Here is a 27,989-nt window from a genome sequence, read left to right as displayed (position 1 = left end):
TTCCTCTCTCTGAGATTTCCTTTCTTTCTGGTGCAGGGAGTGACCTATGTCTGGATTCTCTCTGTCTCCCATCAGTAGATGGTATGATGAGTGAGAATGAGGAGGATAATCCTCAGGAGGAAGATGCTGACCAAGTAAAACCACATGGAACGTTATCAGGAAGATCCAAAGGGAATATTTGCAGGAATTGGGCACACCCAGAAAAAGCAAAGAGACAGCACAGACCAGAGGAAAAGTTCAGTAGCCAGTCAGACCCTGATACACGTGAGAGAATCAACTTGGAAGAGACACGCTACACATGCCATGAGTGTGAGAAAAGCTTCAATCACTGGTCTGCCTTCATAACACATCAGAGAATCCACACTGGAGAGCGACCCTACACCTGCCCTGAGTGTGGGAAACGCTTTAGGCATCGCTCAACCCTTATTAGACATCAGCGAATCCACACAGGAGAGACACCTTACACATGCTCTGAGTGCGGGAAACGCTTCAGTCACCGGTCTGCCTTTATAACACATCAGCGAATCCACACTGGAGAGCGACCCTACACCTGCCCTGAGTGTGGGAAAAGCTTCAGGCACAGCTCAGCCCTCATCACACATCAGCGAATCCACACGGGAGAGCGGCCCTACACGTGCCTTGAGTGCGGGAAAAGCTTCAGTGATGGCTCAGGCCTTATCACACATCAGAGAATCCACACCGGTGCGACGCCCTACACGTGCCCTGAGTGCGGGAAAAGCTTCAGTCGGAGCTCAGCTGTTCTCACGCATCAGAGAATCCACACTGGAGAGACACCTTACACGTGCCCTGAGTGTGGGAAAAGCTTCAGTCAGAACTCAACCCTTCTTAGACATCAGAAAATCCACACCGGAGAGACTCCCTACACGTGCCCTGAGTGCGGGAAAAGATTCAGTCGGAGCTCATACCTTATCACACATCAGAGAATCCACACCAGAGAGACACCCTACATGTGCCCTGAGTGTGGGAAAAGCTTCAGTCAGAGGTCAAACCTTCTTAGACATCAGAAAATCCACGTGGGAGAGACACCCTACACGTGCCCTGAGTGTGGGAAAAGCTTCAGTCAGAGGTCAAACCTTATTAGACATCAGAAAATCCACATGGGAGAGAACTGTAATAAATGCCTTGACTAGGGCTGGCCAAATATTTTTCTTTTTAAAGTCACATTTGCTAGTTCCCGCATAGTGATCTTTGCACCATGTTCATCATGGCCTCTCAGCTCCCCCAGATCAGTTGTCTCCTTCTGCCTTTTGCAGCTCACCCTTCTTTGGGGTCAGTCCTGTGATCTTTTCTATCAACTCCTTTCCCTGTGAGTCGTAGGAGTGTGTGTCCCTCCTGCCAGGAATATTAACCAGCTCCAGGTGGGGGAGAGAGGTTTGATCTGAACAGGCTACCCGGTGGCAAAAACTACCTGTGCCTTACATCCACTAGGATTGTACGTGGAGTTAGCTACTCAAGTTAATGATCTTGGTGTACAAACACAACTAAAGTTGCAGTGTAGATGTCACCCAGGTGCAGTGGTTGGCATTAGCTTTTCCCTTGACCTGACCTACACGCCATCAATTTTTCCTAGTCTAAACAAACCCTGAGCATCACAGTTCTACTCTTACCCCATTTCAAAGCAATTGTCTATTTCCCCGTTTGGGGACAAATTGTCTCATTCCCAGATCGCTCTCATGTTGCTTCAGGTTGTGCTGGAGAGCAGAAATCTTTTCTACCATTTTCCCCACTTAAAATACATTGAACTATAACAAAGATCAGGAACAGGAGTGAGGAAAAAATGTTGTTTCACCCTCTGTAACATCAGAAGAAGATACGATGAGTCAAAGGGATTCACTCCTTCTCTGTAACTATCATAATCCCCCCTCAACCCAGCTTTAGTTTCTGTGTCAGCCATAATAGTGTTTATTCTCCCCAAATGCAACCTCTCTGCCTCCCAGAATGTCATGTGTTCGCTGCTGTCTGTGCTAGGTGTCACACTTTGATTCTCCATCAGTCTCACTGCGGCTGGAGGTTCACGAGTCACAGTGTTGGAGTGGAAATATGAATGGACTGTTCTGTGCTTTTAATCCCTCTTTCTGTCTATTGGCATAGCTGCTTCTGACCTTTCTCCTGCTGATCTGGGAGTTTTGTGTACAGATGGGAAGGCTGGCTGTTTTTCCCCATTATGATGCTAAAGTTCTTGTAAATTACATGACTTGATAATAATAAGGTGGTGTTGGGTGAAGAAGGTTTAAATGCATCAGAGGAGAAATCAGTGTGAGATTCTGTTCTTATTAAAAAGAACAGGAGGACTTGTGGCACTTTAGAGACTAACAAATTTATTTGAGGATAAGCTTTCGTGAGCTACAGCTCACTTCATTGGATGCATTCAGTGGATACAGACTAACACGGCTGCTACTCTGAATTCTGTTCTTATTGTGAATCATCAGATATAACCTGCTCTGGAATTTCATTTCATCTGAAACCAAAAGTGTCTTATTACTCCTGGGGGAATTCTGCACCACTGCGCATGTGCAGAATTCATGTCTGTCATGGAATTTTTTTTCCTGCAGAAAATACATTCTGCCTGACAAGTGTTGCAATTCCACCTTTTTCCCATCAGAGGCTAGTGTGGCATCAGAACAGCCAGAAGCATGAATGCACCCCGCTATTCTGGCACCACAGCGTATTTTCTTCAGGGAAAAAATTCTGTGTGCGAGCAATAGTGCAGAATTCCCACAGGAGTAGATGTTAACCACAGCACCCTGCCCATTAAACCAGGTTAGGACAGAAGAGTGGGGCACACACGGCTGCTGCGGGGGGTCACAGACTGGGTTCAGAATGGCTCGTGGGAGGACAAGACAGGGGCACGGGCTCAGGAGTTAGTGGGGAGACAGCATTGAGCCAGAGGCTAAATGGGAGTAGGGGTGCAAGGCCACATGGGACAGGGGAGAGGGGCTGCAGGGACACATGGGGATGGGGCAGGGTGCAGGGACAGGGGCAAATGTGCCTGACTGAATGGGAGCAGCTTGAGGTCAGTCAGGGTCAGCATGGGGAAGGGTCTCCCTAACATTCCCTGCCTCTCCCCCCCCAAATACCTGTTCCATACTTCTCCCACACACACCCAACAACCCTCCAAGTTCACTCCAGGCTCCTTCCCTTTCAGTTCCTCCATTACCCCTGACTTCCCCCAAGCCTTTGCACTGCTTCTCAGGGGGTGGGAAATAAGTTTCTGTGTTGTTGCTTAAATTAAATACTCAAAGTTCTGTATTAATATGCCTAGTAAGGAACCTATTTGTCAGAAAAAATTACCAGAACTATTTTTGTCTGTATTGTTACAGATATACTTGCTGATATGTATTTTGAAATAAATTACACAAATAATTCAAATTGGCATGATTATATTGTGTTATTTTGACAAATAAAATACGCAGAATTTTGCAGATTATTATTATTATTATTATTTTTTTTGGCTCAGAATTACTCCAGAAGTATCTTATGCCCCTCTGTGTTGTGGGTTTTTCTTTCCTGGATGCTATTTGGTTACATAATTGTAGACCAAGCTGGATGAGCAAGCATCTCAGAGAGGTGATTAAGAAAAAGCAGAAAGCATTCAGGGAGTGGAAGATGGGAGAGATCAGCAAGGAAAGCTGCCTTATTGAGGTCAGAACACGTAGGGATAAAGTGAGACAGGCTAAAAGTCAAGTAGAGTCAGACCTTGCAAAGAGAATTAAAACCAATAGTAAAAGGTTCTGTAGCCATGTCAATAAGAAGAAAACAAAGAAAGAAGAAGTGGGACCACTAAACACTGAGGATGGAGTGGAGGTTAAGGATAATCTAGGCATGGCCTAATATCTAAACAAATACTTTGCCTCATTCTTTAATAAGGCTAATGAGGATCTTAGGGATAATGGTAGCATGAAAAATGGGAATGAGGATATGGAGGTAGATATTACCATATCTGAGGTAGAAGTGAAACTCGAATAGTTTAATGGGACTAAATTGGGGGGCCCAGATAATCTTCATCCAAGAATATTAAAAGAATTGGCACATGAAATTGCAAGCCCATTAGCAAGAATTTTTAATGAATCTGTAAACTCAGGGGTTGTACCGTATGACTGGAGAATTGCTAACATAGTTCCTATTTTTAAGAAAGGGGAAAAAAGTGACCCGGGTAACTACAGGCTGTTAGTTTGACATCTGTAGTATGAGGCAAAGGACACTGCCCAACGCACGGTGGGGTTGGATTTTGCTTCTGGTTGCATGCTTTTGCCTGCTACTGCCCCAGCTCAGACCCTAGTGCAACCCCACCTCCAACCTGCTGGCAAATCGCCCAGACCTTGTCTGCAGCCACACACATGCAGGAGCAGCTTCCTTGCATCCTTGATTATCCTTAGGAGTGAGATATCAGCTGCGATCACTCCTGCATGTGGAGAACGGTGCCGGTATTCAGTACAATAGCCCTATGCACTTGTACGGATACCCCAGGGCTGTCTCCCCCTTTCCCACACCTCAGGCCTTACTTACCGTGGCTGGGGCTCTGTGACTCCCAAGGGAAAGTGAGACAGCTGTGCTTGTAGATGGTTTGGCTCAAGGCGCGTAAGTGCGCTGACAATAGGACATCTGTCCATTGTTCGTTTCTTAAGCAGATGTAGCCTTGAGGGTCTCTTCACGCACACCGGTGGTGCAGCTTGGCCAGATAAGAAGGAGAAAGAAGAGGACTAAAGAAGACACTTCCCAGGAGGTGCTGCAAGCCTCTGGTGCTTTGGATTGTGAGCAGACAGCTTGGAGGGTGCCAATCAAAGACAAAATTCAGAGGGAGAGTGAGGACAGGTAGCATGGGCAGGAGGAGATGATAACGCTGCTCAGGGAGCAGACATGCTGCAACCTCAGACTGAACGCATCCGTGCTTGCCTCCCCCTGCAGCCCATGGAGAACCACACTCCAGGACCTCCCTACACCCCTTCCCCCCACCCACACAACACTATCCATGTGTCTTCTGGGGCCGCAGCAGTACCCCAAGCAGGTGATTACACACAATGACACCTGCACATACACCCAGCTGTGAGAGCCTTGTTGGCATACATGCTTGTGAATCCCTTGTTCCTTCTCCTTTCTAGGTACTTTCCCCTGTATGTATGAAATTTACCTCTGCACTGGGATTGTTTAGTCTGCAGAAGAGAAGAGTGAGGGGGGATTTGATAGCTGCTTTCAACTCCCTGAGAGGGGGCTCCAAAGAGGATGGATCTAGACTGTGCTCAGTGGTACCCGATGACAGGACAAGGAGCAATGGTCTCAAGTTGCAGTGGGGGGGGGGGCTAGGTTGGATATTAGGAAAAACTTTTTCACTAGGAGGGTGGTGAAACACTGGACTGCGTTACCTAGGGAGGTGGCGGAATCTCCTTCCTTAGAAGTTTTTAAGGTCAGGCTTGACAAAGCCCTGGCTGGGATGATTTAGTTGGGGATCGGTCCTGCTTTGAGCAGGGGGTTGGACTAGATGACCTCCTGAGGTCCCTTCCAACCCTGATCTTCTATGATTGTATGATTCTATTATTCTAACCCCAGTTTTACCTTAGCAAAGAAAAGATATTTGACATTGTGCTAAACTGCTCCTGTGCCCTGTTCCCAGGGTGTTGTGTAGCAGGGGAGGGCAGAGGGCTAGTGTGCATCCCACTGGCATGTTGGGGTGTTGCTGAAACTGGGCAGAGTTAAGGTTACACTGTGGGGGTGACGTGAACCTTAACTCTTCATTTCCCATTCTAAGAACCGAGGGGACGGGAACCCTTACCCAGCGAGGTCACATTCTCATAGGTCTCCTGCATGACGTCTCTGCAGAGGGCTCTCTGAGCGGGGTCCAGCAGAGCCCCCTCTTCCTCGGTGAAATACACAGCCACCTCCTCGAAGGTCACCGGCCCCTGAAAGAGCAAGAGTCCAACACTCAGGACCTGCTGCGCCACTCACAGCCCCATTATTCGTGGGGAAAAGGAGCCGATCAAATGGGAGCTCTGGGAGGCTCACAGTCAACAGAGTCCCACCCCCACCCCGCTCAGAGCATCCTGGAAACACCAGAGAAAGGGGACAAAGAGAGAAGCCCCTTGTTTCTCCCAGCAGATCCATCACACACCTACTAGCCAGGGACTGATACAGGAAATGGAGTCCCTAGTTGGTTCAGAGCGAGCTCCCTGGTAGGAACCCCAACACCCTCCTCATTTTGAGGAGCTGGATACGGGGGGGGGGGGGAAATCTCCCTGAGCCTCACTGCTGGGTACCCCCATCTCTCATAGCAGAAGCTGGTTATTCGGGTCAGGCTCCAACACTGGAATCTGGCCAGTTTTCCTAGCCCCATCTATGTGGGTTGTTTCCTTTTCCACAAATCAGGGGATTTCCACCTCCAGACCCCATGGGTCTGTTCCTGGAATCTAAGCCACATATTAAACAAGTCCTGGCAGGTTTGCCAGACCTTGTCCTCCTCCCTTTCTCCACCCTGTGAATTTCCTGTCCCGCTCCAACCTCCAAACCAGACGGGGCAAAGCTTCCCACCTCCTGTGTATTTACTGCCCCTCTCCCTCCTGCAGGAACCCACCAGCAACCCCCCCTATAATCCCTACCTGAGCTGGCTCCTCTGCAGCCATTTCTCTCCCCTGTCCCATGGGAGGACGGGATCAGCTGGAGCGAAACGTGGGCGTCATTCTGCAGCCTGGCCGGGTGAGAAGGGCCGTTGTGGAGGTTTAGGAACGGGCTTTAGTTCATTTCACATCACGACTCCCCCAGGCCCTTTCCCTGCAGACAGACAGCCTAGATTCTGCCATGCTGGGAAAATGCTTGTTCTCTGTATTACAGTGTAGACCAGGCCCCTCCTGCCAGGCTAAGCCCACAGAGACATTTTTAAGCCTCCTCAGTAAAAAAGACTCTGAATAGAAAGCTAGAAAAAAGCAGAACCAAAGGAGGGATGCTTCTTTAACAGGAAAGGGAAGGCCTGGAGGGTCCAAAATAGGTAAGCAATTTCCATGCCCTGTCACTAGCAAATAATGGCCACCATGGATCCACCCCAGAGGTGGCTGCATCTTAGCACTGTGGGAAGCAACCCCTCATGGACAGCATTTGTCATGGGGTTTGGGGTACTTCTGGACCCACACTGAACTCAGAGAGACCTTCTCCTCCCATGCCAGCTGGAGGAAAGAAAAGAGTCCAGCCAACTCTCCTGTTAGCAGCTGGGAGTCACTGCTCCCCCAGAGAGGGAGGCCTCTGGCTTCTAAGTGTATTAAATATGTGGCTGTTCTCTTTCATTGGCGAACATTTTAACAGAACTAAGAGCGGAAACAAATGATTCTCAGAGGAGAGGGGAAAGAGGAGCATTGGGCAGTTTAACCCCCTGCAACCTCCAGGATGGGAAATAACTCAGGGCAACAGGTTTCCTCCAAAAAAGGAGACGTTGCTGGGATTTATAAACATAGGGAACCCCTCTTTCACCGTGCCTCAGTGGGTCACAACTGAGAATACCAAATTCAGGACAAATTGCTGAGAAATAGGGCAGACACACCCCAGAACTGGTGGTTATTCTTCTACAAGATGTACCAAACCAGCAACAAAAGTAAACTTCTGTGTCACCACACTGGGTAACAAGAAGTCAGAATTGCAGCCTCCTTAGGCATTCCAGTCCTGGATTCAACACCCAGATACTAGACTTAATGAGTGGATATTTAAGACCAATTTAATCAAGTAAAGGGTTCTTCTGAACCCAAAGGACCAGCCATGTATTTAGGTTAACACAGAACTCAAATCTTACCCAATAATCACGCTGTTGCCAGTGATTTAGTATCTAATATCTAAATGTCTATTTATAAGAGAAAGAAAGAAAGGTGAGTGTTAAAATTGGTTAAAGGAATCAAATTCATACAATAATTGCAAAGTTTTTGGATCAGGTTTGAAGTAATAATGGCATAAATTGCTGGCTCAGCCCCTTGGTTAGAATGCTCCCATTAGTAGAAGTCCATAGTCCAGAGATCAGAGCAGGAAAGTTTGCTGAAATATAAATCTAACAGGATCAAGTTTAGGGTCACATGGTTTAGCTGCATGCATGCTTCGCTGAGTCATAAAGGCCATTGCCCATACCCTAGCTAGAAAGTTCACAAGAAAGAAGCTTCCACTACATGGAAGAAGCCTGTGGTCCATTGTGAGTTAAGTGTTCTTTGATGGCCCATCAACATGCTGGCTAAATACCTTGAGGGTGTTACCCCAGAAGCAAACATTTGAAACACGGGTACATGGTTAATATTTATAACTTCAAATACAAAAATGATATGTGCAAACAAATCTCATAATTATATTCAGCAATTCATAACTTTCCCATTGACACCTTACATGACGTATTTTAATCATATAACGTCCCTTCCCGCCCCAAACTTGAGAGGATTTTTAATGGACATTTGGTGAAAACACAAAGAGGGAACACCTGAGATTTGAGATCAATGTCCAGAAAGGAAAGAGGAAAGGCCTGGGAACCTGAGGAATTTTGCATTCATTTTTGCAAATTAATTACAGAGGAGAGTGGAAAATCTGTGGGATTTTATGAGAGTTGTTGCTGGCAGAAAATGGCCATCCCATCCCCACCACAGAGGCAGTCATATTTTGGGGGATGACTCAGGGTAATCACTTCCCACCTCAATAAGAAAAAAAAATGGCTGCAGATAAAACGGTGGGGAACCCCCCCACCCCCAAATCTGAGGAGCTTTAAAAATTGACATTTGAGACTTATGGCGGGAACAGGGGCAAAATCAGAGGAAACTAGAGATGTGATCATTTGAGAGGAAAGGGGAGAAATCTGTATGGATTTTGTAGCCATAGGGGATCAGGAGAGAGCAAAGGGGAAGAGCTAGAGAGAATTTGTATCACTGTATGAAAGGGAAGTGGCACAAACAGGGAAAGGATGCAGTGAGCTCTCTCACAGGCACCCCACCACACACAAACCCCCGCACCCCCACCCCACCCCTGGAATTTCCTGGCTGCACAGAGACAGTTCAATCCCCACCTGTCCCACTGACCTCCCCCCCCTTGCAACTCCGGCTTCCCCCCTCCTGACACCCCCACCTCCCCCTACACCAAAGGGGAACCCCCCGCTGGCCCCCCGAATCCCAGCCGTGCCGGGGGGCAGATCCTGGCGGCAGATCTAGTGGGGCTGAGGCAGCTCCGGGGCTTCTCCCCGGCTCCCTGGGGCAGAGAGTCACTTTCCTGCCCCCCAGCAGCCCCCCCCCACGGTCTCTCACTCACCAGGGGGCTCCGGCACGGGGGCTGGTGCGGGCAGAGCCGGGGGCTGCTCCCGGGTGGAGAAACCCCCCGGCCGGGCACGGAAGGGCTAATGATGCCCCCCCGCCCCCAGCACAAAGCCCGGGGAGCATCAGCTGCTCCAGCCCGGGCTCCCGGATCACAGGGAGCCAGCAGCAGCAGCCTCTGGTCTGGGCCAGGAGCTGCCCCGTGTCCAGGCTCTGGGCTCTGTTCTCCCGGCTGCAGGGTGAAAACTGCTTAATTTGCTCCTTAGGCTGCACTGAGCCTGGAGAGGGGCAAAATCAGGGAGGCGCTGGAGCTGAGCCCAGGGGCGAGGCGCTTGCAGAGGGTAAAACCCCGGCCCAGGCCGGGGCAGAAGGGGGGAACAGTTACCCCCGTGGACTGAGACCCCAGTCTGGGGGACAGCGCGGGCTTCCCAGGGCTGGGGACTTAAAGGCCCTCGTCACTGCAGCTCCTCTCTGCCTGCTGTCACCGACCGAGGGGCTGTCGGAGATTTGGTTCAGTGAAATACTTTAAAAAAAAACCCCTCCTCAGAAACAAAGAATCCCTGATCAATTGATACGACTGCCTAAAGTTTCCTAGCAGTTCGCAAATTTGTCTTCGCTGCTGCTGGGATTCCCTGAATGACTCTCCCTTCCACTGCGTGCATCCGATGAAGTGGGCTGTGGCTCACGAAAGCTTACGCTCAAAAGGTGAATCATAGAATAGCAGGGTTGAAAGGGACCTCAGGAGGTCATCTAGTCCAACCCCCTGCTCAAAGCAGGACCAATCCCCAATTTTTGCCCCAGATCCCTAAATGGCCCCCTCAAGGATTGAACTCACAACCTTGGGTTTAGCAGGCCAATGCTCAAACCACTGAGCTATCCCTCCTCCTGTTCTTTTTGCGGATACAGACTAACACGGCTGCTCCTCTGAAATCTCCCTTCCTGGTGACCCATTGTAAATATCCACTTGCTCCTTTTTAATTGATTACCTTTTAAAAGGTTATTTGCATTACTCTTGGCAAGGCGGGCCCGTTCTGTGCGTCGGCCTGTGGGCTCAGGCTCCGTCACTGTGGCAGGCAGGCTCAGTGCAGTGAGGTCGGGGATGCAGCTGTCCTGGGAAGGAAGCTGTGGCAGGCCTCAGAGTTCGCTCGGCTTCATTCTCTGTGTTCAGGGGCAATTCCTGGCCCGGAGTAGCTTCCTGGGACCCCGGCACTGCTGTGAGCTATTTCTGGAAGGGGGTGGGGGGTCCGTGTGCTGTGTTTGCCTCTGTTCCAGGGCTGGCATGTTTGTGTAAAGAAAGCAAATCACACTTCGAGTTTGCCCAGAGTCTGTGCACAGATTTCTCCTCCCCTGGGAAGCCGCGGAGCTGCAGGACAAAGGCCATCTCTCGCTCAGCAGCACGGCCCCGCTGGCTCCAGGAGGGTCATACGATCCGAGAGCACAATGGCAATAGACTACTAATGGTGTCTTCGGTTGTTATCCGAACAGCGCCCAGGAGCGTGTGAGTTTCCCGGGTAGTTCAGTGACACGGTTCCGGCCCTTGGAAGCAGACAGACTAACTGCCGCCACAACCCAATCCTAGGAGAAACAAAGGGGCAGGGCGGGAAGGGACAGCAGCAATGAGTTTCTGCCGTTCTCCGCCAGGCTGGTCACTGGCATGAAGGAGACACCTGGGTGGGTTCCCTTGGATATTAGCAAATACTATTTCACTAGGAGGGTGGTGAAGCACTGGAATGGGTTCCCCAGGGAGGTGGTGGAATCTCCTTCCTTAGAGGTTTTTAAGGCCCGGCTTGACAAAGCCCTGGCTGGGATGATTTAGTTGGGGATCGGTCCTGCTTTGAGCAGGGGGTTGGGCGAGATGACCTCCTGAGCTCCCTTCCAACCCTGATCTTCTGTGATCTGTGACTTGCTAGACACTGGGGGATTTTCCCGGCGCTCAGGAGGAATCAGCCGGGGGAGGCAGGGAAAGGAGCTGGGAAAACTCTCTCCCCACTTATGTCCCCTTCGCCGCCCTCTGTCTTTCCAGCCCTTTCCCCTCTTCCCTCCCCCTCTGGCAGAGACTTGTAGGGTGACCGGACAGCAAGGGTGAAAAATCGGGACAGGGCCTGGGGGGGTAATAGGAGCCTATATAGGAAAAGCCCCAAATATGGGGACTGTACCTATAAAATCGGGACATCTGGCCCCCCTGCGGGCCTGTCCCCGGGGGCACCCGCTCTCCCCTAGCCGGAGAAAGGAGGGACAGTCGGTGCAGGGGCTCTGGGGCTGGCAGGCACCGCGGGGGACAGAGGGGGGAGCCCCAGCCCCAGCCACGCTGCAGCCCGGGTGGGTGTTTGCAGGACACAGGAAGGGGCTGGGAGCGGGGGGAGCCGGCAGGAAGGAACCAGGCTGGGAGAACAAAGCCCAGAGACCGGACCCGAGGCAGCTCCGGGGCGTGGGAAAATCCCAGGCGCTGCGGAGACCCGGGCTGCTCTGTGCGGGGGGGGGGGCCCTCATTAACCCCTCCCTGCCCGGCCGGGGGACTTTCTCCAGCTGGGACCTGAGCCAGAGGCTGCAGGTCAGTGAGGGAGACCTTTGCGGGGGGGGGGGGGGGGAGCTTCCCCCTTTTCTCTCAATATTGACGTGTAATTTAGTCCCCTCCCCGGATTTTGCCCCTTTTTCAAGCTGATTCTCCAAATGTCCATTGAAAATCAGGTCAGATGTGTGTGTGTGTGGGGGGGGTCCCCATCTGCTAGACCCCCTGCCCGGAACCACCTGTCTCCCTTCCCCTGGGAAAGCCAAATGACTGCCTCCCCCCCCCGCTGCCTCCTGACTGTCCGGCAAAAGTGTGTGTGGGAGGGGTCGTCGCTTCCTGTTGTGTATTGAACCTGGCTGTGTAACCCCCCCCTCCGGCTTCCCCACTTTCCCCTCCTATCACTGACTGTCAATGCAAAGTCCCCGCAGAGCTTCTCTTATCTTAGCAAAGCTGGGGCTTTTGCCCCCTTCTCTCCTCCTTTCTGAAATACTGATCGTCATGCTTCCAGCTACCTGAGAGGGGGTTCCAGAGAGGATGGAGCTAGACCGGTCTCAGTGGTAGCAGAGGACAGGACGAGGAGTCATGGTCTCAAGTTGCAGTGGGGGAGGTCTAGGTTGGATATTAGGAAAAACTTTTTCACTAAGAGGGTGGTGAAACACTGGAATGCGTTGCCTAGGGAGGTGGTGGAATCTCCTTCCTTAGAGGTTTTTAAGGTCAGGCTTGACAAAGCCCTGGCTGGGATGATTTAGTTGGAGATTGGTCCTGCTTTGAGCAGGGGGTTGGACTAGATGACCTCCTGAGGTCCCTTCCCACCCTGATTTTCTATGGTTCTTTGATTCTATGCTTGAAAATCTCCCCCCATTTTCTCTCTAGTGATCCAGGTCTGATCCGTTATCCCCCAGATGTCCCAACTAATTATTGGATGTTCACATCAAAGCTCAAATGTTGCCCTTTGATCCGATTCTTGACTGTGGAGTGATATAAAATCATTGCAAGTTTTGCCTCTTTTCTCTCGACTTACCAAAAAATGTATGTGAAATCTGCTCACATTTTACCCCTTTCCCTTGTATCAAGTATTGGTCCAAAATTCCTCTGATGTTGCCACTTTCGTGAAATTGGTGACAAAGGATCTCAAATTCCTTATATTTGTCTCCTTTTTTATTAATCACTAAACCCAGACTTGAAATTTCAGATTTTACTGTGTCCCATGCAGTGATCAAAGATTGATTTGAAAAAGGCCTCTCCGAGGAAGTGAGCTGTAGCTCACGAAAGCTCATGCTCAAATAAATCAGTCTCTAAGGTGCCACAAGTCCTCCTGTTCTTTTTGCGGATACAGACGAACACGGCTGCTCCTCTGAAACCTCTCAGGTGTGGAGCGTTCCCCAGGTTGTTTTTAATGGCAGCCTTTTCTCTGTTTTGGAGGGAACCTGTTGCCCGAGCCATTCTTCATACTGGAGGTTGCAGGGCGATAAATGGCCCTCACTCACCTTCTCTGATCAGACTCGGGGGTCCATCCAGGCTGATACCCTCTCTCTGAGAGAAGCCAGTGCCAGAAACAGCCAAGGAGACTGTAACCCTTCCCCCACCCACTGCGCACGGACCCTTATCATACAGTATTATGTGGGAATTTTCCCCTGGCATGCCAGCCCAAGATCAGTTTGTGACCTGAAGCAGGAGTGTAGCCGTCCCTTTTATTTTCCTTGTCAATGCAGATGCTAATATTCCTTCTAGCAGGCCAGAATATGCACCATGGCAGAGATCCCTGCCCTCCTGCCTGCTGTGAGAAAAGTTACAGGTTACTGATGGGGAAACCGAGGCACAAAGTGAGTAAGGGACTTGCTGAAATTCCCACAGGCTGCGTCGGAGCTGGGAGAGAACACAGGACCTTAGAAATGCCTTAACCACATCACTGCCTGATGTGCGACCCACTCTAGGGCTGGGAAAGTAGACCCTGCTCAGTTACTATCCAACTGCCCTGACCTAGAACCCAGGAGTCCTGGCTCCCAACCTCCATCCCCCCACCCCCGTTCTAACCTGTTAAATCCCACTCCTTTCACCAAGCATCACATTCAAGAATTAAGGCGATACTTCAAAAGGATTTGTAATCAGTCAGTAGCGGCTAATGTTGATTTCGCTGAACGCACACAAAAAAAAAGCCCATTTTGATTATAATAATCTAAAGTTACCAAGAGGCAAAGTAAGGGGAAAATGCTGTTTGAGAAGGTCTTAGATTGATTTAATGATATTTACTTTTGTACATTTGTTGACGGTTTGTATCTGAGCAGTTATAAAACTGTAACTTGAATCTTTTGGGGGGAGGGAGAGCTCAGTGGTTTGCGCATTGGCCTGCTAAACCCAGGGTTGTGAGTTCAATCCTTGAGGGGGCCCTTTAGGGATGTGGGGCAAAAATTGGGGACTGGTCCTGCTTTGAGCAGAGGGTTGGACTAGATGACCTCCTGAGGTCCCTTCCAATCCTGATATTCTATGAAATATATGGAAATTGTCCAGCTCCACCCCCTGCCCAAATTCCCCACAACTGGGAACATTTAAATCCATACAACTGGAAAGGCTTCAATAAACTCCAATCTCTGTCAAAATGATTTTTTAAAAAATAAAATTCTGCCAAGTTTACTTAAAAGCAATCCCAACATGCTAGGGAATCAAAATACCCACATAAGACACCCCAACAACCTTACCTGTGCCCTCTAGTGACACCAGGCCATAGCTGCAGTGTTAGGATCAAAGCATTTTAACATGTGGGATCCCACACTCGATTAAAGTGATTTGTAAAGACACAGGCGATCTTTCCCCTCGGGGTGGGGTTGTTCCTTTTATTGTTAATTCCCTGAAATGAGTCGATAAATAAAATTCTGTCTGATCTAAAGTGTCCCTTTCAGATTTCAGGCGTGGGTCTGTTATTTTGCACGTAGGGCCAGGTCCTGGGAGAGACGGAGCCTGGACTTTCTTTTAACTTGAGGTTGATCAGCAGCTTCCACAATTTGGCCCCTAGTATTTGCATTTCCCCCTGTCCTGTTTAAAAAGTCCTGGGAAGTGGGGAGGGGCAGGTGCTCTCTGCAAGGTCTGCAGCTGAGTCCCTTAGGTCGTGAAAGCCCAGCAAAGGGAAGGCAGGGATTGGTGGGTCTCTGGGGATTTAATAGTAAACGAGCCAATGTCATAGTTCTTAACGAACTCTCATCTGACGATTCCCAGAACACACTCATGGACCCTGGCCAGCCCCAGGAGTCCAGGGAGGGAATATGACTAACCTCCTTTGGCCGGCGGGGACCCTAAGGCACAAGGAGCTTTCCGTGGCTGACTTGCAGTCACCCAGAGTGAAATTCACTTCACGGGGTAAATCCCGAGTCACTGGGCTGTGCAGGTGAAATTCCAGGTTGGGGAGGCGAGTTCCACACGTCGAACCCCAGCACAACTCCCACCCTCATCCCTGTCACTTGCCTTTCCTTGCAGTGATGGCTGCAGCCCCTCTGCCCCACTTGGTGCTACCAGAGCCCCCTGCCATGGGGCACAGAGGAGGCAGAGTCCCTGCCGCAGAGCTGCTTCTCCTCCCCCAAGAGAGAGACAGGGACAGACCAGGAACTCGCACTTCTATGGCCCATTCCCTGTCCCGACCCCACACCCAGTCTCCAGACAGAGCCAAGAGGTGGGGAAGGGCCCTCGGGAGTTGGCTGCTCCCTCCCCCTGCTGCTGTGAGAGGAACGCAGTGTCCCCTCGCACAGCACTCCCATAGCCTGGGGCAGATGGGAAATGCAGTTTCCTCGGGGGCTTGAAAAATATTTGGCCTGGAGCCCGGAGCTCTGTCTCCCCTTCATGGCTGGTCCATATCCAAGCATGGCTGTGATCTGCCGTGGGGCGATGCAGTGGAGAGTCTGGGAGGGTATAACCCCTTTGCCTATGTCAGGGTTCCCTCCCCACTCTGAACTCTAGGGTACAGATGTGGGGACCTGCATGAAAGACCCCCTAAACTTATTTCTACCAGCTTAGGTAGAAACTTCCCCAAGGCACAAACTCTTTGCCCTTGGAGGATATGCTGCCACCACCAAGTGATTTAACAAAGAATCAGGGACAGGATCACTTGGAGTTCCTATTCCTCCCAAAATATCTCCCCAAGCCCTTACACCCCCTTTCCTGGGGAGGCTTGAGAGTAATATCCTAACCCATTGGTTACAAAGTGAGCACAGACCGAAACCCCTGGGTCTTAGGATAATAGAGAACTCAGTCAGGTTCTTAAAAGAAACAGCACGTTAATTAAAGAAAAGGTAAAAGAATCACCTCGTAAAATCAGGATGGTACATACTTTACAGAATAACGAAAGACTCAAAAACACAGAGGATTTCCCCCGAGGCAAAACTTAAAGTTACAAAAACAGGGATAAACCTCCCTCTTAGCACAGGGAAAATTCACAAGCTAAAACAAAAGATAACCGAACGCATTTCTTTCCTATTACTTACTATTTCTGCAAGGCTAGATGCTTAGTTCAGATATAGCTTAGGGAGATGTATTTTTCCCTGCCCTGTTTCCTGGCTGGCTCCGAGAGACACAGACAAAAAACCTTCCCCCATGGATTTGAAGGTATCTTCTCCCCTTATTGGTCCTTTGGGTCAGGTGCCAACCAAGTTATCTGAGCTTCTTAACCCTTTACAGGATAAAAAGGGATTTTATGCTACCCTTAGCTGTATGTTTATGACAGCCTATTTATTTCTCTTCCTGCCTTTGCCCGTTTCTCTTTCCTTTCCCCTTTGAACCCTTCCCATGTGAGCCCGCAATGGCAGCAGTGGGAGCATTCACAGACCCATGGGGGTCAGAGACAGGCTGGGGAGGGGCTATTCGCAATGGGCGCGAGTGCTTTTCAAAGACGCACTGCTGCTCGCTCCACTGGGATCTGGGAACACGGGCCGAACTGCTGCTGCTCCCCAGCCAGGCCAAATGATTGACCATTTCTCGATTCCCCTCCTCTGATTATTGCCCCATTTTCTTTCCAGTTCTCCAATGCCAATTTAAGATCCCCTCGCATTTGGGGCGTTTGCCCACCCATTTTATCTGCAGCAGTTTGTCCAGGAGTAGGTGGGAAATTTTGTTTTTGCCCTGAGTCATTTCCCCAGTGGGAAGAGAGCTAGTGTGTGAAGCTTGTGAGAGCCACGTCTGCCTCTGGGGTGGGGTGGGGTGGGGCTATTCTGTACCAGGAACAGGGCATGGAAGGGGCACAGGAGGGGAAGGGAGGAGCAGGTGTCCCCCCTGGATGCTGCCCAGCCCCAAGTAACCCAAGTCCCAGCTGCTGTCCCCCCTACCATGACCCAATTCTGTTCTATTCCAACTACCACCTGCCGGTCATCTCCTGCTGCTCTGGCCCCGCTTGCCAGGGAACCTCCCGGCTCCATTCCTGTTCCTTTGCCTGTGACAATTGCCTTGTCCAGGGCTTTGCTGCCTGTGTGAATGGCAGATGGGAGTGGGAATCCATCCGTTCCTGCTTAGTTACAGAACATTCATCTGTTCACTGACACCTTCATTAATGCAGAGGTAAGGTTCCCCAGTGGTACCTTGGGCCTTTCTAGAAGGTCGAGTTCAGCAAAACTCAGACCTCTCAAAACTAGGAAATACGGAGCTCTGGTACACACTTATGTAACCTTAACTCTGCCCCCTGGAGCTGGCAACAGCCACTGGGCGTTCTCTGCCTGCACTCCAGCTCCACTCAACAGTGTGAGGTGTGGCTGCACAGAAAGGTAGAGGGGTTAGTTGGAGCAGCTTGGTAGAGTTGTGAGATAATGAAATCTGGGCATTAATTTGAGGAGTGTCACAGAACCGTGACTGTGATATGAGGAGACCTGGATTTGAGGTCGTCATCCCCACCGCGTGGGTATGATCAAAGGAAAGAGGGGTCTGTGCACCTTGAGGTGCCAATCTGCATCATGTCCGCACTGAATTGTGTCAGTAGTGGGTCGCAGGGGAATTGACCCAATCCAGCAGTCTTTCCCGTGAGGGACACAGTGGCCACACAAGAGATCCACTTCCTGGACACTACAGTGCTAATAAGCGATGGTCACATAAACACCACCCTATACCGGAAACCTACTGACCACTATTCCTACCTACATGCCTCCAGCTTTCACCCTGACCACACCACACGATCCATCGTCTACAGCCAAGCTCTGCGATACAACCGCATTTGCTCCAACCCCTCAGACAGAGACAAACACCTACAAGATCTCTATCAAGCATTCTTACAACTACAATACCCACCTGCGGAAGTGAAGAAACAGATTGATAGAGCCAGAAGAGTTCCCAGAAGTTACTTACTACAGGACAGGCCTAACAAAGAAAATAACAGAACGCCACCAGCCGTCACCTTCAGCCCCCAACTAAAACCCCTCCAACGCATTATTAAGGATCTACAACCTATCCTGAAGGACGACCCAACACTCTCACAGATCTTGGGAGACAGGCCAGTCCTTGCCTACAGACAGCCCCGCAACCTGAAGCAAATACTCACCAACAACCACACACCACACAACAGAACCACTAACCCAGGAACCTATCCTTGCAACAAAGCCCATTGCCAACTGTGCCCACATATCTATTCAGGGGACACCATCACAGGGCCTAATCACATCAGCCACACTATCAGAGGCTCGTTCACCTGCACATCCACCAGTGTGATATATGCCATCATGTGCCAGCAATGCCCCTCTGCCATGTACATTGGCCAAACCCGACAGTCTCTACGTAAAAGAATAAATGGACACAAATCAGATGTCAAGAATTATAACATTCAAAAACCAGTCGGAGAACACATCAATCTCTCTGGTCACTCGATTACAGACCTTTAAAAGTGGCAATTCTTCAACAAAAAAACTTCAAAAACAGTCTCCAACGAGAGACTGCTGAATTGGAATTAATTTGCAAACTGGATCCAATTAACTTAGGCTTGAATAGAGACTGGGAGTGGATGGGTCATTATACAAAGTAAAACTATTTCCCCATGTTTATCCCCCTCCCCCCCCAGTTCCTCACACATTGTTGTCAACTGCTGAAAATGACCCACCTTGATTATCACTACAAAAGGTTTTTTCCCTCCTGCTCTCCTGCTGGTAATAGCTCACCTTACCCGATCAGTCTCCTTACAGTGTGTATGGTAACACCCATTGTTTCCTGTTCTCTATGTATATAAATCTCCCCACTGTATTTTCCACAGTATGCATCCGATGAAGTGAGCTGTAGCTCACGAAAGCTTATGCTCAAATAAATTTGTTAGTCTCTAAGGTGCCACAAGTCCTCCTTTTCTTTTTGTGGATACAGACTAACACGGCTGCTACTCTGAAAAGTGGCCATGTGATTCTTAACTGTTTCTCCCGTTGTCCCTACATTTGTTAAGGTGCACTGGGGATAATGTTGGTGTTTTGAAATGCTTGCAGTGTCTGTTTGCTAACGGGACTAGTGAGAGACATTTCAGGCATGCCCTGCGGCCCAAAATCTTGACAGCTTTATGACATCATGTCATGACCAAGCTGGGTGGGGGGGTCAGTCCTAGTGGTTGGAGCAGGATTTGGGAGCCAGGAAGTGGAGTCAGTGGTCAGAGCCGAAGTCAGGAATCAGGAGGGTCAGAGCGGGAGTTGGGAAGTAGGAGAGGAGCAAAACTGGGAACAAGGCAGGTTCAAGGCTGGAGTAAGGCTAGGAGCAGGCATAGGAGCACCCGGTGCACTGTGGTTACATAACTCTCCATATACAAGAGGAGACTGGTGCACCTCTATCTTTCTCCCCTACCCCTCCCTCCAACATTTCCAGCTCACTCTCCCATTCCTGTCCACACCCATTAGCTGGCACCGAAGAAGCCATGAGCATGTAAGAAGTTAATACCTGCTCTCTCCTGCCTTGTGCGGCTGCGTACATAGATCCCAGGCAGGAGCTTACTGGAGGGTCGCATGCTACCCTGGTTATGTAGCCCAAGCTGCAGATCCCACACCCCCATTTCCAGCTGGGACTCCTGCCTCTGCTTTAGCCAGGTTTCCCAAGGCCCACTTAGTCTATCCTTCCACCTAGCCAGGCAATAGGGGAAGCCATTCTGTAGTTGAAACTCTGATTCATGTTGGGTTGGGTACCCGCATCATTCAGGGTCTGGGTCGGGAATGGGTCATTGGGGATCAGGTAGTGGATGGAAGACATCACACAGCTGACAATAGTCCTGTTGACAGAGCTGGATACCTTCAGCACGGTGATAGAGTGCTCTTCCTCAAGTGCAAGAGACTCAACTTTTCAGGCAGGACATCTGCCTTCCCATTTCTCATTCCCGGGTGAGAGGTTACAACAAAATTTAAGTGAGAATCAAAGTGGGATCTGCTGGTCCCTCTTCTTCAAACTCATGTAGCAGTCCCTAGGTATTCCAAGTTCTTATTGATCATCAGGACTTGGACTAGGAATTGGGTTCCTGCTAGGAGGCGGTACCACTCCTTGAAAGCCACCTTTTAAGATGGTATCTCCTTCCCCAAATATTGTAATTGTTCTCCGTGGCAGTTAGCTTCCAAGATTAAGAAGCACAAAGTGGATTTGGTTGTCGGGGGTGGGGGCTGCATGTTGAGATAACACTGCACCAATGGCAAAGTTTGAGGCATTGTCCTTGGTAAATGGTTTAGTGGGATCTGAATGAATCAGGATAACTGATGCACTCGTCGGTCAATCAAGGGCTGACTGATTCTCTGTGGACTAGGCAAAATTGGGCTCCCTTTTTCTGGGTGAAACCAGGCTAGAGAATCTTTTAATAAATTGCCTGTAGAAACTGACAAACCCCAAGAATTGTTGCACCCTTGTACATCCTTGGGTGCAGCCCAGTCAGATACTGCCAGTCTTAGGTGGGTCCCTGGTGAGTCCCTCAGGTGTGACCGTCTATCTCAGAAATTTCCCTATGTCTTTATTAAACTTGCATTTCTCAAGCTTTGAGTAGAGGTGGTTGGTTTAAGTGTAGACTCTCCAAGACCGAACACGTGATCATTGTGTTGGTCCTGACTTTTGGAGCAAATGAAGATGTTGTACAGGTAAAAGATGGTAATCTGGGCCAGCATGTCCCTAAAGATGTAATTTATTAAACGATGGGAGGTTCCCAGGGCATTGCACAACCCAAAAGCATGACCAAATACTTGAAGTGGCCATACCGGGTACAGAAGAAGGTCTCCCATTAATCTCCTTCTCGGATCCTCACCAGGTTATAAACTCCAAGGAGGTCCAACTTTGTGAAGATCCTGGCAGAGCAGAGTCTTGAACAGCTCATTAATAAGCAGTAAGGGATAGAGTTTTCAGGCTGCAATCTTGTGCAACTCTCAGGAGTCCACAGAAGGCCCGAGGAAGCCATCTTTCTGCACCACAAAGAAGAATGGTGCCCCCACAGGGCATGTGAATGAATTCCTTCTGCCAGCTTTCCTCAAGATGGTTCTGGAGTGCTTGTAATTTGGGTTCAGAGAGGGAGTAAATGCATGTGAAGGGAAACTCTACTTCTGACTGAAGGTAGATGAAGTGGTCGGGTGTTGGGTCTCTTTTTCTGAAATGCATCGGGATAGAGTTGATATGGCACAATTGAGGAGGTTGTGGGTCTTCACACAGTGCACAGTCAACCTTGTGGAACTCTTTGTCAGAGGATGCTGAAGGCCAAGACTATAACTGGGTTTAAAAAAGTACTAGATAAATTCATGGAGGATAGGTCCATCAATTTCTATTAGCCAGGATGGGCAGAGATGGTATCCCTTGCTTTTGTTTGCCAGAAGCTGGGAGTGGGCAACAGGGGATGATTACCTGTTTTGTTAGTTCCTTCTGGGGCACCTGGCATTGGCCACTGTCAGAGGACAGGATACTGGGCTAGATGGACCTTTGGTCTGACCCAGTATGGCCGTTCTTAAGTTTGTATAGGGTTTACCAAGGTCACCTATGAATCTTCTCTTTGTGTCTCTGAATTCTCTACAGGGCTGCATAAGCTGCAGCAAGTTTCTGGTCTTGGGTTCGACCTTGAGAAACAGGATTGTAGGCAAGGCAGGGAGTCAAAGGGTATCACGCCTTACAGCCAGCAGCTGTGCAGGTCACGGGCAATGAGCCAAGGACAACTGGTAAATGTGGTGCATGAATGAGCCCAAACTAGAAGGTTTCTTGTTTGCTTCAAAAAGTAGTTGCTCAAAGGGAGCCATCTGGTGTGATGAAAAGAGTGACCCAGGTATGGACTCGACTAGTTTGGGGAATCCTTGCATTGGGAGGCTTAGGGGGGGTCTAATATGGGATAATTCCACATCCATAAAGTCCATAAAATTGACCAAGTCCAACAGCGCTTCCCAGTTGGGGTCGGGCATCGCAACATGCCAGAGACAGAGAGCACTGATTGGCCACCACCAGGATACAGGCAGACAAGTATTGGTGTGGGCTGTGGGGAGAGGGGAAGGACCCAGCCAAGCCCAGACTTCCCTGTTGGGGCTGGGGCTTGGCATTTCCCAACGTGGGTGTAGATCAGACCTCGGTGGGGCAGCTTGATGCAAAGTATCCTGGTCCCACGCAGTATAGGCAGAAGTCTGGTGCACAGTATCAGTTCTTCTCCAGTTCAGAGGGAAGGCCAGACCTAATCAACTTAGATGGGCTTGGGGAAGACAGTAGTGATGGGGAGCCATGGCTAGCAGAAGCTAATGTAGGCAGTCAGGCCTACTGGTTGGAGCAGCCATCGGTAGCCAGGACTTGGGACCCAGGATCAGAGGCCAAGCGCCAGAGCCAAGGGTCATGGCTGGCGTCAGGAGTCAGAACTTGGTTCTCTGGAGTGGGGCAAGCCTGGGTCCAAGGCTGGAGCCGAACTGGGAACAAGCAGGTGCAGGAGTTGCCACAGCCATTGGTGAATGGTTTGAGCAGTTGCTGGACTGCTGTGGCTGCTGGACATAAGAGCTGGTCTGCTGACTTTTCCAATCAATCACACGCTATAGCCAATTAGGCAATCTATTACAAGCGAGCTGCACTCATTAGGTTGTACAGAAACTGGTTCTGCTGTAGGCCCTGCTTTCAGACTGACTCTGTTTGCAGGCCCTGATTCCTGACAATCCTTTATTTTTTCCCCCAAATATAGAACAGAACTATTTATTGAAAACTTTTGCCTCTTCTGCATTATTATTGATAGTTCTACCAGTTCCATTTAGTAATGTACCAATACCATTGTTAGGATTTGTTTTGTTCTAGTACAATTTAAAAAAAATCTTCTTTATATCATCCTTAACTCTGCTGGCCCTAGATTTCTCCTTGTGTCCTTTAGCTTCCCTTTTCAATTTTCTATAATTCCAAGCTTCTGACTTATATTCTTTACTATCGACTTCCCCTTTCCTTTATTTGTTATATATTGTTTCTTTATTTTGAGGGAGTTGGGGGCTCCATCTACTATATCAATCTCTGGCTAGTAGCTGTGTAATAAATGTGAAGACCATGCCTCCCTTTGTCCTCTGGGTGGGATGAGGGGCTCTCTTTCTCACCTTACCCTGGTGCCTCCTAGCTGCTCTGAAAATGGTGGGGGTGGGACTCTGCTACCATGCCACTCCAAGAGCTTCCATTTTACTGGCCCTGCTCTCCCATAAATAATGCGGTTATCACTGGGGCAGCAGGTACTGACTGGGGAATTATTCTCTTTCAGGGGCCGGTGACCTTCGAGGAAGTGGCTGTGCATTTCACCAAGGAAGAGTGGGCTGTGCTGGACCCCCCTCAGAGAACCCGCTACACAGACGTCATGCAGGAGACCTATGAGAATATGACTTTGCTGGGTAAGAACTCCTGTCCCATCAGTTATTAATAACTGTGGGGGCTCACTTTTATATGTTTTCTCATCATCTAATTTTTGACAGGTTTCCATACCCCCCTTTTTTTTTTTTGCCTTGTGTCCTGCCCTGGTATCATTTTTGGATATGTGATTTTTTTTGTGTGCTATCGGTCCGTTTTGAAAAAAATATATCATTTTAAAATTTTATATAATTTACCCTTTCTGGATTTATGAAAACTGAATGATAAAATGAGGAAAAGGTAGGAAAGTTAAGAGGCAATTCTAAATAAAGTCTAGTAAATAGATGTACTATGTCATGCATGGATTGTGTGGTGGTCAGATGTGTCCACCTGTTGATAGGAGAATGTATAAGGTGCCGTTTGGGAACGAAGGGAGAACAGGGAGCAGTGGGAGAGGAAAAAAAGATGCCAGTAGGTGGGGAGGGCTGAGGCTGTGTAAGGAAGGGGAAGGTGTCTGTGGAGGATTAGGGCTAAGGCCTGGTCCACAACTGAAACATAGGTTGACCTAGCTATGTTACTGAGAGGTGTGAAAAAAATCACATCCCTGAGAGACATAGCTAAGCCAACCTATGCCTGGTATAGACACTGCTAGGTCGATGGAAATATTCTTCTGTCAACCTAGCTACTGCCTCTCAAGGAGTTAGATTTCTTACAGTTACAGAAAACAGTCCATGTACTAAGTGTCTATACTTATAATTAAGGGTCATTGCTGAACTTAATTGTTTCTGGGCATTATATGTTATCTTCCTACGTACTCTGGCCTCACTAGGCCTACATAACAAAATTATTGTCTGACTCTTGCATCAAAAAGAATTGCTATTTTTTTTCTATATATAGTTAGGGTCTCTTGTTCTCTCCACAGTACTAATGTCTATGCCTCAAATAGGTTTCTGCAGACTAATAAGACTTTTAATTAGAAATCACATCATAATAACACATCATTAAGACATAATAATGAAAAATTGACATTGAATAAGTTTAGAATGATTGGCCCACAATTGTGTCCATTCCCTTGTGTTTCACAATTTGTTTTCCAGAGTACTGTTGTAGAATTCCCAGTTTTTCATCAGATGAAGGATCTGAAATGTATACAGAGTAGCAGTAGCCAATTGTATAAATGGATTTCATGTTGTCTTGAAGTTACTCTCAATGTTTAGTACTGCTTTATTTTTCTTTTTAATGAATAGTTGCAATTTGCTCATGATCATATATGTACATCCACTTAGGCCCTGTCTACACAACAGAGTTTTGTTGACAAAAGTCAGCTTTCATCAATAAAACAGTTGTGGTGTACACACTACAATGCTCCACTTGCCAGTTCATAGAAGATCAGGGTTGGAAGGGACCCCAGGAGGTCATCTAGTCCAACCCCCTGCTCAAAGCAGGACCAATTCCCAACTAAATCATCCCAGCCAGGGCTTTGTCAAGCCTGGCCTTAAAAACTTCTAAGGAAGGAGATTCCACCACCTCCCTAGGTAACGCATTCCAGTGTTTCACCACCCTCCGAGTGAAGAAGTTTTTCCTAATATCCAACCTAAACCTCCCCCAGAAGAGTTTAACTCTTCTGCTTTGCTGACAAACTAAAGCCACCACGATGGGAGGCGTAGAGCTTTTGGTGGCAAAGTTAGGTTGACAGCGTGTCAGTGTAGACACTGTGCTTGGTTATGTCACTGTACGTGGCCTCCAGGAGGTGCCTCACAATGCCCATCCTGACCACTCTGCTCAGCAATTCGATCTTGGCTGCCCTGCAGCCAGGTACACAGACGTTCACCCCTCCCCCTTTAAAAGTACTGGGAAATTTTGAAATTCCGCTTCCTGTTTGCTTGGCGTGGAGAGCTCACATTGCATCTTCCCAGCTGACCGTGGTGGCTCCGCTCAGCAAACGTGCTCCTGCTTGGAGTACACCGGAGATGTTGGATCTGCTGGGTCTGTGGGGAGAGCAGGCTGTGCGGTCCCAGCTCCTTCCAGCCCTAGGAACTTCAATAGCTACGGGAAGATTTCTCATGGCATGTTGGAAAAGGCCTACAGAACGGGACGTATAAACATCAAGGAGCTGAGGCAGGTGTACAAGAAGGCAAGGGAGTCAAACCACCTGGTGCTGGACCTCTGGTGCTGCACCAGAGACCTGCTGCTTCTGCAAGGAGCTGTATGCTGTCTTCGGGGGTGACCCCACCTCCAGCACCAAGATCCCCATGGATACTTCAGGGGGGCTGGAGACAGCAGCCAGCACACTTAACCCTGAGGACAAAATGGAATTAGAAGATGAGGTGGGGCAGGGTCATCCAATGCAATGAAGGCAAGTCAGGACCTCTTCTCAACCCTGGAGGATTCAAGCCAGTCCCAGCACTCTGTCTCTGGTGCTCACAGTGCAGAAAGGAGCTCTGGTAAGTGCTCTTTTTGATTTGATACTGCTCCGTTTCACATTCGGCTGTCCTTGGTTTCATTTTATGGTAGAAGTTGGTTAAGGTGTAGAAATGTACAAGACTTGCAGTGTTTGTGTCTGCTTCCCATTTCCCTATGCAGCTACGCTGTGGGGGTGCGACAAGACCCCCAGGGTACAACCTGGAACTGTGGGACTGCTGTGCCCCCTTAAATCTCCAGCCTGGGCTGGCTCTCACAATACTTGGCCAGTGACAAACAGTGAACCCCTCAAAGTGGTGTTTTCACTCAGCCACCAACAAACAGAGGCACACCCAGCTAAGCTGCATAAAGGCTCCCAAGCCCCTAACCTTGAATCCCAGAAAAATATTATCTTACACTGCTTGAGACCTTCTCTTTAACAGTGCAAACTTACTCATTAGTTCACCACTTCATCAAAGGAAAGTGGACATGCACCAGCCTTTGTAAGCTAAGCAAATTTCCCAAGCACTTTAGACAAACTCACTGGTAAGGATAAAATATTAGAATAGGTTTATTAACTACAGAAAGCTAGATTTTTAAGTGATTATAAGTGGTAGTCATAAAGGTCAGAAATAGTTACCAAATAAAATAAAAAGTAAGTATGCAATCTAAATTGTAAATCTCATTAGACTAAGCTGTATTTGGATCAAGCAGTTTTTCTCACCTCACTGGATGTTGCAGGCAGGTTACAATCCTTAATACACAGGCTGATTTTCCTCTTCAGCCTGGGACCAGGCTCCTCAGTTCAGGTCTTGTTTTCCCAGTGTTCTTGTTTCGACAGTGTAGGTGGGGGAGGAGAAAGGTAATTGCACGATGCCACTGTCCCTTATTTTATACCCTCAGTCCATGTGCCTGGAAAATACTAACATGTCCTGGAAACTCTGTGACTCAGCAAGGCCTGAGCAGTCCCACTGGTGTGGCCTTGTGCAACTGAGTCATAGAGTTGAGCAATCCAGATTGTGTGGTACTTGTGCAACTGTCTTACATAATTTTAAATCCTTTGTTTATGGCTTCCCTGTGGTCATTCAGTGCCCGCCTGGGTGTGGTTACCTCCTTTGTTGTCACTGGACAACTAGCAGTGGGCGACTCCCCAACCCACAACATATTTCATTAATAACCATAGAACAGGATCTCATAACTTCATGCACACTAACGATATACATATTTTGACAAACAATGAGCTTCAGCAGATCATGACCTTTCATATGCTTTCTTAAATGGCATGCTTCGTTTGATATATCACAGCCATATATGAATGATGAATAGGGGGGTTACAGGGTGCTACTTTGAGGCACAGTGTGTCACAGGAGGCCTAGTGAGAAAGTGTGTTAATACACACCAAGATTTCACGGGAATCCTCCAGAGGGATAGCTAGGAAGCTTTCCTGGGAGGTACTCACCAATTCTCTGCTGAAGGCTCCTTGGCAGAGCAGCTTTGTTTCTTACCCTGCTATAGGAAATTTTCCCACAACAATCGGCAATCACTTGTGCAAGGATCAAATCAGCACACAGGCAAGCAGCAGAGGGACTTGGTCTGAAGCCACAGGTAAGCAGGAGATGCATCCTTGTTTACTATTGGGAATGAGGGATCGGCTTCAATGACCCACGCTTGTAGAAAACTGGCAGAATTTACAATAGTGTCCCTAGTTGCTTGCAGTGATTCCCTTCCAACCTAGACATTTTGAAAACCACCTAGACATTTTGCCCCACCTTGGATCTCCACCACCCCCATGGGCCAAACTCACCATGTTTAGGACACTTAGTGCTTGCCAAGGGAGAGTGAGAAAGAGGTGTACTTAATTATTATGATTCAATGCTGTGAGTGCACTCACAGTACTGCCTCTATTGATTGCTTCTTGTTTTTCTGTAGATGTGGCCTTGAGGGGAACCCCTTACACACCAGCCAAGCGCTTGCATCAGGTAAGGAGGCCACCCAGACGGAGGAAGGAGGACATGTTTAGAGAGGTGCTCCAAATGTCTCTGACACCACAGATCACGCTCACAGGGCATGGCGAGAGTCAA

At 48.9% G+C, this 27,989-nt stretch overlaps 3 protein-coding genes across 4 annotated transcripts in view; 2 read left to right on the top strand and 1 right to left on the bottom strand.

Annotated features, from left to right (window-relative positions):
- Positions 1-3,372, top strand: part of LOC140904238 (uncharacterized) — a 45,237-nt gene extending 41,865 nt beyond the window's left edge. Inside the window, exon 6 of the mRNA XM_073326707.1 lies at positions 37-3,372. Coding sequence (XP_073182808.1) covers positions 37-1,151 — 1,115 coding nt within the window. The 3' untranslated portion in view covers positions 1,152-3,372. The remainder of the gene's footprint in view (positions 1-36) is intronic.
- The window catches only part of LOC140904255 (zinc finger protein 707-like), a 32,387-nt gene extending 21,678 nt beyond the window's left edge, over positions 1-10,709 (bottom strand). Inside the window, exons 1-5 of one of the 2 annotated variants that reach the window (XM_073326749.1) lie at positions 10,256-10,709; positions 6,609-6,697; positions 5,789-5,915; positions 4,528-4,690; positions 4,378-4,423 (exon numbers count right to left, since the gene is read on the bottom strand). In XM_073326749.1, coding sequence (XP_073182850.1) covers positions 4,408-4,423; positions 4,528-4,690; positions 5,789-5,915; positions 6,609-6,650 — 348 coding nt within the window. In that variant the 5' untranslated portion in view covers positions 6,651-6,697; positions 10,256-10,709 and the 3' untranslated portion in view covers positions 4,378-4,407. Of the gene's footprint in view, positions 1-4,377; positions 4,424-4,527; positions 4,785-5,788; positions 5,916-6,608; positions 6,698-10,255 lie in introns of those variants that run through there. The other variant, XR_012156466.1, reaches the window with a different exon arrangement.
- LOC140904241 (uncharacterized) overlaps positions 10,490-27,989 on the top strand; it is a 307,623-nt gene continuing 290,123 nt past the window's right edge. The window contains exons 1-2 of the mRNA XM_073326716.1: positions 10,490-10,767; positions 23,426-27,887. Coding sequence (XP_073182817.1) covers positions 27,773-27,887 — 115 coding nt within the window. The 5' untranslated portion in view covers positions 10,490-10,767; positions 23,426-27,772. The remainder of the gene's footprint in view (positions 10,768-23,425; positions 27,888-27,989) is intronic.

Source organism: Lepidochelys kempii, chromosome 28 (assembly GCF_965140265.1).
Source record: "Lepidochelys kempii isolate rLepKem1 chromosome 28, rLepKem1.hap2, whole genome shotgun sequence".
In the NCBI taxonomy this organism is placed as follows: Eukaryota; Metazoa; Chordata; order Testudines; family Cheloniidae; genus Lepidochelys; species Lepidochelys kempii.
The sequence above is the reverse complement of the archived record's forward strand: the minus strand, read 5'-3'. Positions and strand labels throughout refer to the sequence as shown.